Source organism: Lactuca saligna, chromosome 2, assembly GCF_052625555.1.
Source record: "Lactuca saligna cultivar CGN05327 chromosome 2, ASM5262555v1, whole genome shotgun sequence".
Taxonomy (NCBI): domain Eukaryota; kingdom Viridiplantae; phylum Streptophyta; class Magnoliopsida; order Asterales; family Asteraceae; genus Lactuca; species Lactuca saligna.
Genome location: NC_136418.1, coordinates 162,592,604 through 162,604,637, shown reverse-complemented (window position 1 = coordinate 162,604,637; position 12,034 = coordinate 162,592,604). Strand labels below are relative to the sequence as shown.

The following is a 12,034-nucleotide window of genomic DNA, read 5'->3' as shown; positions in this document are numbered from 1 at the left end:
TTCATTTTAACTAAAAACAATAAGATGGTACTGCCTTAGGAATTTTTTTTTTTTCTTCTATTTTTATTATATTTTTTAAAAACTAAAAATTAGAAGTTCAAAAGCTACATGTTGAACATCGTCCAAAGAATAAAGAGTATATGAAAGAATGTTTAAAAGAAAATGATAAATTGTATCATCTAAACACTCAATTCGTCTTAACACCTAGGTGGGTTGACAGTCTCGAAACACTGTTAATATTTTGGGTGTATCAAGACTTGAACCTGAATTTCCTATATGAAATTTCAATCTTTAATAAACACTTCCATCAAGGTTGGAAACCATGTTTATCAGTCAAAAGTTATATAAATTGTCAAATTAACAGGTAAAAGCATACTTTAATGATTTAAAATACATGAAATTTTGATCAAGGACCAAACAAATACACGCATAGTTTATGGTCTTACAATAATATTCACCCCTCGTTATTGATGTATTGATCTTTTTGTGTCATTGATATTGATATTATCTTAAATAATTAAACATCATTTGGTAAAGAACGTGGACCATACATAATTATGTATACATCACAATAATTAATTAATCATGCATATATATATATATATATATATATATATATATATATATATATATATATATATATATATATATATATATATATATATATATATATATATATATAGAATACATCGAAACACAACACAAACATATAATGAATTCACCCTCTTCTACCTCAGCCGCATTATTAATTAGCAAAAGAGAACATGTGGTTATTAATCTTAGTTCTAAGACGAAATTGCAAGAACGGTGGTAGGTCACAACTAATAATTTTTGGCCAAAAAAGTTTGGGCAAAAAAAGTTTGGGTTTGAATAAGCAGTTCATAGTTTTGTTTTGTTACGAGCTTGGTTTGAACTTTTTTGTACGACAAAAATGCAAGAATTGTCCCTGTTGTATGTCAAAATTGACATGTTTTGACAAAAAAATGTTAGGAATTGCATCAATGATCTAAAAGTTTGATTTTATTGCGAATTTGATCCAATTTTATTTAAACTTTTTTGTAAAGATGATTTTACCTTTATTATTTAATTTTTCATTTTTGTTTTATTACCAGCAATTAAAAAACATTTAAAAATTAAAAAATACTCTCTCTCTCTCTCTCTCTCTCTCTCTCTCTCTCTCCCTCTCTCTTGTGTAAACATCGAGAAAAATCAACTCCATTTGAGAATCAGAAAGAGATGTGAAGACCCATTCAATTGACGAAAGATCACGAAGACCAGAAGGGCGTGTCTTTCTAGGTTTATGTGTGTGAATTGATGTGTGTATTTATATTTGATCTTTCTTGTGGTTATCGAGCCAATGCGTCCACCCTCCTAACAGCAAACCGCCACTGCCACCTCAACCATAGAGTTCTCAAAGAAACAAACCCCTAAGCAAACTTCAACCAAAGATCGGAAATCATCCCACTTCGCCTCTGTAAACCACACCCCGACGAACAAGAAAACAATCAGTTCATCTCTCTTATTCTCCGAAGACCTCACCGTTTAAAACCCTAGAGTTCATCGGAATGACGGCGGCGGTTGATTGCTAGGGTTTTCGGCGAGTGATTTCTAGGCGACAACGATTGGAGAAGCACTTTTGTTTTTGAAATTGTGTGAAAGGGAAAGAAAGGTGCATGCATCGATTCTTATTTTGAAGGGTAAAGTTGATTATATGCGATGATGTAAGCATTAACGAGAGGCCTCCTGTTTATAGAGGGAGGAGAAAATCGGAGGTCAAGGTCATCGTCGTCGGCGTCAATCTCAGTTTCTCGAGAAGCCATGACCTGAGCCTTAAGCTAAGACATGACCGAAGATGAAGAAACAACGATGGTAGTGGGGGTGCTGGTAGATTCGCTGCTCCATTTGTGTGGGTAAACCGGACTTGAGATCCGCCCGTGGTCCATTTGAGAAGGAGAGTTGATTGCATCGATGTGAGTGTGTTTTTGGATATAATCCTTGATTCAAACAAATTTTGTTCTTCAAACTTAAATATCTAGGGACAAACTCAAGAACAAACCCATATTTTGTGTGTGATTTTCAGTTCCAGAACGATTTTAAGGAGTATTCTTGAGTGTGTATGTGTTTATAATAGATCATGTATATGTGTTCTTGAGTGTGTATATGTGTGTGTATTTTGAAGAACAAAGCCATAAAAGTTAAAGTGAGTGTTTTTTTTATAACTATATGTGTTCTTGAGTTTTGAAGAACAAACCCAGAGAGAGAGAAAGAGAGAGATGTAATTTATTTTTGTTTATTTTATTTGTTTATAAATTGCTGGTAATAAAAACAAAAATGGAAAATTAAATAATAAGGGCAAAATTGTCTTTAAAAAAAATCAAACCAAATTGGACCAAACTTGCAAAAAAATGAACTTTTGGACCATTGATGCTAGCCCAAATCGTTTTGACCCAAACATGTTAGTTTTGACATACCACAAGGACCATTCTTGAAATTTTGTCTTTATGTGAAACATCCAAAATATACGGTCTAAAAATTTCATTTTTAAATTATAAATAAAACATAAATATCATCACCATAATATAAAATCATAAACCATGTATCTCAATATCTCATAAAATTTGTCAACATATCACAATCTCATATAAAATATCAGAGTAAACTCCAAACCTAAGAAAATTATGGTGTGTGCCATTCGATCATTCCGAGCTCTTCCATTTGCTAGTTGAAGTACCTGAAACCAAAACTGAAATTGTAAGCACGAAACTTAGTGAGCTCCCCCAAATTACCACATATCCTACACATATATATAACAAATCACATAACTTTGGGACTACTCCCAACTGCATTGGTACAAATCCCGGCATCGGCTTACCCGACATCGGACCTCGGTCCGGCATTGGGCTCACCCCATCATCCGATCGCACCAGGCATCGGGCTCACCCCAGCATTCGGCCGCATCGGGCATTAGGCTCACCCCGACATCAGGATTACCCCGGCACATACACAACATAACATAAACATACAACATAATCAGATATACTGCATCAAGCTTGCCCGGCATCGGGCCGAAGCCTAGAACACACAACACATAACAAGTAACATGCATGAATCACAAAGACATCAAGCATACATAACAATTTCTCGGGACCACCCCTGCATCGGACCAAGGTCCGAAAACATATAAATTGTATCGGGCTAACCCCGGCATCGGGCTCACCCCGGTATACTATAACTACTTAAACGGGATGGCATTGGTGCCTTAGACCCATTCCTACCGAAAGAAAACTCACCTCTCAAACTGGATGCTGAAAACTCGGGCGAGGATCTCTGTCAGCTGCTCCAACGACTCCCCTTTGATCTAAATTGGACCATGATCGAGGCCCAATCCTTTCTAGTCTTTCCAAACTCACTAAGGCCCATTAAAGTCCTCTAATGGCCCAATTTTGTAAATTGGGCCCAACTCCTCAAATAGGCTCTCCACCTAAGCCCAAACTAGTCCTTGGCCCTTAACGTCTCCCGGTGGCCCATCACGGCCCAACATAAGTTAAGCCCAAATATTGGCCCAAACGAGGCCCGATAACATAAAGTACAAAATCTAAGTGTACGCTAGGCGTACTCTTCTATATGATGCGCGTACAGCTTGCATGGCTTGTACGTTGCGCGTATTGGCATGTACGCCCAGCGTACTCTTTTGTTAAGCCATTTTCTTCAAACCTCTTAACCCCTTAAGACACTACGTCCAAACTACATATTTGAGTCCAATAACCCTTCTTAATCCATAAAGTTGATCATTTGGTGGCTTGCACCCCACCAAATGAGATCAAACTTGTAAAAATAGAAACTATCTTCATGGAAATGGCTAGATATCTTGCATGGATGCAAATGGGACTTAAAGATTGCAAATTTACTACTCAAGGGACTCAAATAGCTTCATGGGTGGCAACCCTAAGTCCATAAACGGATTTGCACCATAAATATCCATTCTTGAAACCAAAAAGGGACAGTATCCATGAGAACCTAGCTCTATGATGTAGAAGCACCAAGATGAGAACTTTATACCTTCAATAGGCTGGAAATGATGTAAAACCTCTAGATCTACAAGCTCTCTTCAATCTCTTGCTTCTTCTCTAAACACCTTCTTCTTCAAAAACACCAAAATACTCCTCTAATGGCCATCCAAGCTCCAAAATCACTCAAATGACAACTAAGGGTCAATTTCTAGGGTTTAGAGGGTGGAGGCTGAAGATATTAGGGTTGGGTTATGAGATAAGGAGCTTAAATAGGGTCCAAGACCCTAAAATAGGGTTCTGATCTGACTGGCGTACGCCCAACGTACTCCGAAGAACATTCGCGACCATCCTGGTTAGTACGCCCAGCGTACTCCGAGGTATGTCCAACGTACTGCCTTCTTCACTAGTACGCCCCGCGTACTCTTTGTGTACGCCCCGTCTACTCGGCTAAGCCTGAAAACCACAAAACTTCTAAAGGCCATAACTTCTTCGTTATAAACCTGATTCTAACGATCCTTATATCCATGGAAAGGTGACGAGGAGCCCTACACTTCTATCAACTCATATCTTCCTCGAAAGCCATAATCCTTATGATGACCAACCTCCGGATCACAGCCTCCGACTAGGAGTCATTTCGGAACAGGGCGTTACATTTTGTATTGACGATTTTTCCCCTTATTATTTTATTTTCCAATTTTGTTTTATTACAACAATTAAAAAAGTATTAAAAATAAAATAAAACCTCTCTCTCTCTCTCTCTCTCGCTCGCTCTCGCTCTCGCTATCTCTCTCTTTCTCTCTCTCTCTCTCTCTCTCTCTCTCTCTCGTTATTACTTCAGTGGAAAAATAAAGAGAGCCGACGACATGCTTGTCGATTGTCCAACCCCTCTTCCTCCTACTTTCTTCAACAATTGCAGCCCCAAACACCCTACTGCCTTGATGTTCGCTGCTGCTGCCAATCGAGACCAAAACAACCCTCGACGGAAGCTTAAACTGCCGAGAAAAAGCAACCAAAAACACCGATTGCCACTACCTTTTTCATTGTCGTTTCTAGCCCGTTCCCGCGGCTACCTACTGCCCTACACCACCACAAACACCTCTCATGTCCAGCTCTTTCAAATCGCGACAAAAATAGTCCCAAACGGAGCTTATAAACACCTCCACCATCAATTACCTTCGTTTTGGCTTAAAATCAACCTGAAGGTAATCCTCTACCTCCCTTAAACTTGAATTCATGTCTTACCCAAAACCACCATCGGATTAGGGTTTCGAAGATGAACACGAAGATGAATTAAACGAATTCATGTCCACGGAGATGATGTAAACAAAGATGAACTACAATGGTGGTCGTTTTCAACAAAAATCTAGCATTTCCTCCTTGCTCAAATTAGGGTTTCATAGTCGATCTCACAGTCGTCCGAGAAGGATAGAGATGAAGCTCGAGGTCGCCGAAGCCACAGCAAATCCTAGCTCGGATTAAGGTTTCGTCGTCGCTACCTAGCTCTGATTAGGGTTGCTTTGCCGCAACACCGAGAAACAACAAATCTGAACCCCCAACGTCATCGTCACCACTCGATTGAAGAGAACATGAGCTCTAAATCGATCTGTCGACAAAGGGAAAGGGGTGGTTTTCGTTTTTACAAATCGATTTGTGTGTGTATGTGTGTGCGCGAATTCGTTTATGAACCAAAAAAACTCATGATTCAACTGAAGAAGAAGGAAATATGAAGATATAGTTGTGAGTTCGATGAAGAAGAAGATGGATGCAAGGTGTTTAGGGTTGCAATTGTCGAAGAAAGAATGAGGAAGAGGGGTTGGACAGTCGACAAGAGTGTTTCCGACTCTCTTTCCTTTTCCGGTGAAGAGAGTGGGAGAGAGAGAGAGAGAGAGAGAGAGAGAGATTTTATTTTGTTTTATTTTTAATAGTGTTTTTAATTATTGTAATAAAACAAAAATAGAAAATAAAATAATACGGGGCGAAATCACCAATACAAAAAAGTTCAAATCAAACTGGATCAAATTCGCAACAAAATCAAACTATTTGACTATCCTTGCGAGCCCAAACTTTTTTGGATCAAACTTACTAGTTTTGACATACAACATAGATGATTCTTACAATTTTGTCTAGTTCTCAGTTCTAACCCTAAAGCTGACGGAAGAAGCAACGTCATTTATCATAAATCTTTTACAAACTTGTGTACAATATTCAGTCTATAAATTGGATTAATTTAATTAGGATTATGCTCATATATAAAATGAAGTGAAGCAAACAAAGAACAACAATATAGTTAAATAGGAATTAGACGGACTTGTCGAACTCTTTAATCAAGTATAATGAAGAAAACCAACAAGCATTTTGTCTATAGGTATGATTCAAGTCTACTTTGGAACATATGTGAAAGTTAGGATTAACAAAAAAAAGTCAAAAACTAATAAAAATAAAACAAAAGATCCGTAAACAGAAGCTGCAACTTTTATAATAGCTGAAACTGAAATGACTATATATATATATATATATATATATATATATATATATATATATATATATATATATATATATATATATATATATATATATATATATATATATATATATATATATATATATATATATATTTAAATGTGTTTAAAAAAATGTCAAGCACGAATATTATGATTGTCATTGAAGGCTACATCTCATTGTGATTGATGTTTCAGAGTCATGATAATAGTATTTTTAGAAATAATTTAACATCAATTGGTAAAGATAGTGGACCTTACGCAACTATACGTTATACATCATAATAATTATGAGATTTGTTAATATGTGCCCGTAACTATATGTTATACATCATAATAATTATTGGATTTTTTTAACATGGGCACATATAAAAATATTATCATAATTAAATGTTAGATATATTAATTATAGAGAATATTCTATATAATTAATATATTTTATGTCTCAATGAGAAATAATCATTTTAATTAATGCATTTCCATTCACAACCAAAACAACTCAACCCAACTAAACTCAATTTTTGATACCCATTAGCAAACGAACACAAACCAAACTATTATATTAATTATGATTATTTTTTATTATAGTATATCAGCTACATATTATGTTTTATTAAAGTTATAACTTAATTTTGTTATTATATTTAAGATTATATAGACAATATAAAAGAATTATTAAAAAAATCTAAAAATATATCAGTATTGATATGTATTTATAAACAATATTATTTTAAGTATTTTAGTGTATTTTGTTTATTTTTATAATAAAAATAAAACAAAATTAATTACAGAATGGTGTTTATCTAATAAGAGTAATAAACAAAAAATTAAAAAATAAAAAAAATGGGCGACTAAATGTTTGGTGTTTAATTACACAATATTGATATGTATTTATAGACAAAATTAATTACAGAATTGTGTTTGAAGGAATTTCTAATTTCTTTTAATTCAATTATGACAACCGATTAAAAATTTAGTTGCCAATGAGATCAGTCTTAGGACACATTAATTTCTCAGCTTATTGAATTATGCCCACCAATTGTTTTTCAAAATGCCAAAGAAATATTGTTTTTAGTTGTTACATCCATATTTTCCTTAAGCATTTTTTTTGTTATTATGTATTGATTTGTATTTATAGACAAAATTAATTATAGAATGGTGTTTGAATGAATTTCTAATTTCTTTTAATTCAATTATGACAATCGACTAAAGATTTAGTTGTCAATGGGGTCAGTCTTAGGACACATTAATTTCTCAGCTTATTGAATTATGCCCACCAATTGTCTGTCAAAATGCCAAAGAAATATTGTTTTTAGTTGTTACATCCAAATTTTCCTTAAGCATTTTTTTGTTATTATGTGAATTTGTGATAATGATTTATGTGGTTTATATATATTTTAATTTGCAGGTAAATTGAAAGAGAACTTAAACATATGCATCAAGTAAAGAAGAAACCATAGATCGATTGGTAGTTATGGTGCTAATATGGTCGAAGTTATGATTTTAACATTGTTCTCAATTTCATAAATAATATTTTGTTTGACTATGTGTTGAGAATTTAAAACAATGTGTGATCAAATTCACTTTCAGTTAAGAATGCATTGTTTGGCTATTTGTAAAAAGTGTGATCAAATTACTTTATATTGTACCTTAATCTAAGAAGGTTGATTATAAGGACATGGAGTCGGATCACAAAGAATTGGAGGTAGAGATTTTGAGCTCATGCCACCCACATGTGGCTTCAAAAGGGATATTACGCGACTCCCATTGGATATTGATCAACCAATCGTGTCTTTCATTGTCATCAAGTTATACGTTTTATTCAATTGTCATCTTTTGTAAAAGGTTAAAATAATGTAATATAACTTTAGGAAAGTTACATTAACCATTTTGTCGATTTAGAACCATTATACTTTTTTTATAGTTTAAAAAACCTAATTTCTCTTGATTTTGTGGTTTGGTAGACATGCCCATTCACAATCAGCTATGCAAATTCCACTTTGAATAAGACAATGTTAGAATCTCTCATTATAACATTATATTTTGGAAATGGTATTTTTTTTTCCATTTTTGAACATAGACTGAAAAATAAAAATAAAAAACATTTTTCTTTTATAACATTTTTTTTGGAAACTATCATTTATAGCATTCTACTTTGTAAAATAGTCTTCACAACATGGAATGCAAAATTTAAAAAAAAACTTCTTTTATAGCTTTCTACTTTCTACGGATTATCATTTATACCATCCTACTTTGTAATTTTTTTTAATATTTCATACACGGAAGGAGTAGAGAAGTATTATGTTGTTGAAATAGTTTGTAAAGAGAAATTCTATATTTACGAATTTTGGAAGAAAGAATTGTTTTCATTTGATTGTTATATACAAAAAAGTGTGTAAATTTAGGATTAATAACTACGTTTTTTGTTATCTATATTATTTTAATTTGTTAACTATTAACAGTGGTGTGTCATCAAGAATGTGGGTTAAGACAAGAAAAAACCCTATTAGTTTATTGCATTTTAACACTAATCTCAATCGCAAAACCTCCAAAGTGTCTGATTGTAGAACCAATGTATGAAAAACAGATCAAAATCGGTCGTTGCCAATCCTCCTCGTGGTAACCAAAGTGGATCAAGATGACTATCAAATCGACAATTAACGATCCATCTCAAATTTCTCACACAACAATCGTTCTGCTATCAGCGATTTTGTCAAGAATCGGTCTACTAACCCTAACAGTCAGTCATATGGAGATCATCTTTCATGCTCTTGAGTTAGATTTGGAAAACCGATTTTTTGGGTGTGCTTAAAAGACGATGTATATGTACATGATATTAGTTTGTTACACTTACATACAAGAAGATGATGAAATTAATCATACAGAAGGACCAGTCCTAAGAACTTTCTCTAACTTCTGTGCCCTAGCATAATCACTTTCCGTTAGCGGGCCAGCAGGAAAAGGAGTGATCTCCACAACCAAATGTGGTGTCGGAAGTTCATCAAACAAAGCCCTCACGTTGTTGCAGCATACGGTTTCTCCATGAGCACTCTCCCTTCTAATTTGACAACCCTAAAACCAATCGTACAATTTTCAGATCAAATTCACAAAACGAAGATGAACGAAATGGAATTACCTACCTTGTGAGAGGTGGCATCTCGGAAGTGATCGTCATCTGAAAGCAAGGATGCGATGGCTTTGAGAAGACGACGCCCTTCCGCCTTTGAAGGGATCCTGTAGTTTCGCCTAAGGGTACCCTTGGTTGTAGGGTGCCATTTGCTTACTAGTTTCCTTTGATCTGCTGCTTCTCTTTCTGCTCAAAGAAAACACGATTTATAAAACAAAACCTGGATTTATTTAATGAACAAGTCCAACATTTTGTTATCACTCACCTGGTTTGCCTCGGAACTCTTCAAACCACTTAGCGAAACCCAAATCGTCACCATCACTTTCAAGTTCTATAAATCATCAATCAATCAAAGATCAAACAAAATCACCAACAAATCAACAGAAAAATATATTTTTAAAACCTGTGGTGGAGGCGAGTGGATTAGAAGGGGATCCAGCCAAACCAGCCTTCAAGAGGACATAGAATATACACACTCTTCCAGCCCATAGAACAGGTGCCTCAATCAATGAGCTTTTGATGCTTGATTTTCTTCCAGTCCCAGTTGTTGAGTCAGATATAAATCTCCAATTTGATGAAAACCCCTTGATTTTTCTACCAAAAATGGGAAATAGGGTTTTGGGCAAAACTGGAGCACCGATGGTGTGATGGTGATTTATGGTGGTGAAGGTGTGTGTACAAGTGGGAGTGTTTAGAAGCATTTTCTTGGAAAAATTCAGAGGAATCTTGATTTGAATCGAGGATGAAAACAGATTCACCGATACCCTTTGTTGTATGCAGTGAGCTTATGATTTTAGAGCAAAGTAGCCTTTGGGTTGCCTTCTATTTCTAAAATATGTCACACTTACCCTTTGACTTTTAGGCTATTGATTGACTTTTTCCATTCTAGTTATGACGTACTTAACTTTTGTGTTGTTTATAGGGTGTTTATACTTTATATACAATGATTGTGTCATTTTTATGAGGTATTAGTTTTATATAACAGTAAAATAAACCTTTAGGCCAAAAAAGATTGTGGGGTTAAATTTCGTTTGTAAAATATAGGGGATGCAGTTGTTCATTTATTAAGTTTAAGGGGGGCTAGTATCAAACAGTGTATATTGATGGGTACTATCATAGTATGTTATCCTCAGACAATAATAGTGAAGTTGATATTTACGACGTCGTTGCATGAATGATCTTATCCATTTAGCTGGTCAATCCCTAGATAAGCCACATCCATTTTTTTTAAAAATTAATTTTTTAAGAGCAGGCAACAAAAATTATCATTAAACGAAAAAACTTAAACAAGGTTGGAATACAAAAAAAGTTTGATATAGGGGAGATATACCATATAAATCAATCGATTAAGTTAAACTTAGATCTACATTTAATCTAATTCAAAGTTGAAATGCTAATTTCATCCGCAAGAAGCAAAATTCGACGCCTTTTATTCCGATATACCACCTCATTTGGGACTTTCCAAATCGTTCAAAAAGTAGAATAAATAAGTGATACTTGCAGATTTTTTATTTTTTTGTCACCTATATATGTTCACTTTCAACATATTAATCAGATCAATAATAGATGAGGGTTGACTTTGTAAGATGGAGGACCAATCCAATAACCATTTTCATAACCCGCATACGTAACCACATGAAAAAAAGACATGATCAAGTCAACTTCTTCCATAATGTCATTGCAGAACGGACACAAGGGTGACGAAACAACGACGCCTCTCTATTACTTAAGTTAATGAAAGTGACAATCCTATCTTTTAATAATCTACACACAAAACAATTGTTTTTAATAGGAATCCAATTGGGTGAAAGAGCAAAAATTGTTATCGCCATCAATATCCAGGGATCTCACGATCTCACCTGTGAAGCAAAACCACCTCTGCTATCATCCCTCCACAACCATCCGTCTGGGCTACCTGAAAAACGAAAATTAACAAGGTGATTTATCAAATCAGAAAGTTGGTTAGCTTGTCATCCCCTTCTCAGTTGCCTTTACCAAAAACAATTCCATTGAGTTATCAAATCGGGGTTGAAAATCACCTTATCCATGATTAAGCAATCTTTATTAATTTCAATGACATAAAGATTAGGATATTTATCTTTCAAAGTAATGTTCCCACGCCAAATATCTTTCCAAAAAATTGTTTTGGGCGTGTTTAGTAAAAGTAGCTGGTAGCGGATAGCTGATAGCGTGTATCGGGTAGCGGGAAATTGTAACTTTTATTTGTTATATGAATGTTTGGCAAAAATAGCTGGAAGCTTTTAAAATATATAAAATTATATAAAATGACCATTGATTAAAAATAAATAAATATATAAATATATTTTTAAGGGTAATTATGAAAATTGATTTCAAAAGCTCAGTAGCATTTTGTTAAACGCTACATGAAGTAACTTTTA

The 12,034-nt window shown here is 34.3% G+C and overlaps 1 protein-coding gene across 1 annotated transcript; it reads right to left on the bottom strand.

Moving 5' to 3' along the window:
• Nucleotides 1-9,284: 9,284 nt before the first annotated feature.
• On the bottom strand, nucleotides 9,285-10,424 carry LOC145032479 (6,7-dimethyl-8-ribityllumazine synthase). Its single transcript, XM_078981302.1, has 4 exons — nucleotides 10,039-10,424; nucleotides 9,901-9,966; nucleotides 9,649-9,821; nucleotides 9,285-9,580 (listed from the first exon to the last, which is right to left on the bottom strand). Exons 1-4 carry the CDS (start codon nucleotides 10,334-10,336, stop codon nucleotides 9,386-9,388), a joined length of 732 nt encoding a protein of 243 aa, XP_078837428.1. The 5' UTR covers nucleotides 10,337-10,424; the 3' UTR covers nucleotides 9,285-9,385.
• Between the last annotated feature and the right edge of the window lie 1,610 nt (nucleotides 10,425-12,034).

Coding starts and splice junctions, on each gene's coding strand:
- LOC145032479 (XM_078981302.1), bottom strand. CDS start 10,336: ATGCTTCTAAACACTCCCACTTGTACACACACCTTCACCACCATAAAT. Junction 9,967..10,038: donor TCCACTCGCCTCCACCACAG/GTTTTAAAAATA, acceptor GATGATTTATAG/AACTTGAAAGTGATGGTGAC. Junction 9,822..9,900: donor AGAGTTCCGAGGCAAACCAG/GTGAGTGATAAC, acceptor TTCTTTGAGCAG/AAAGAGAAGCAGCAGATCAA.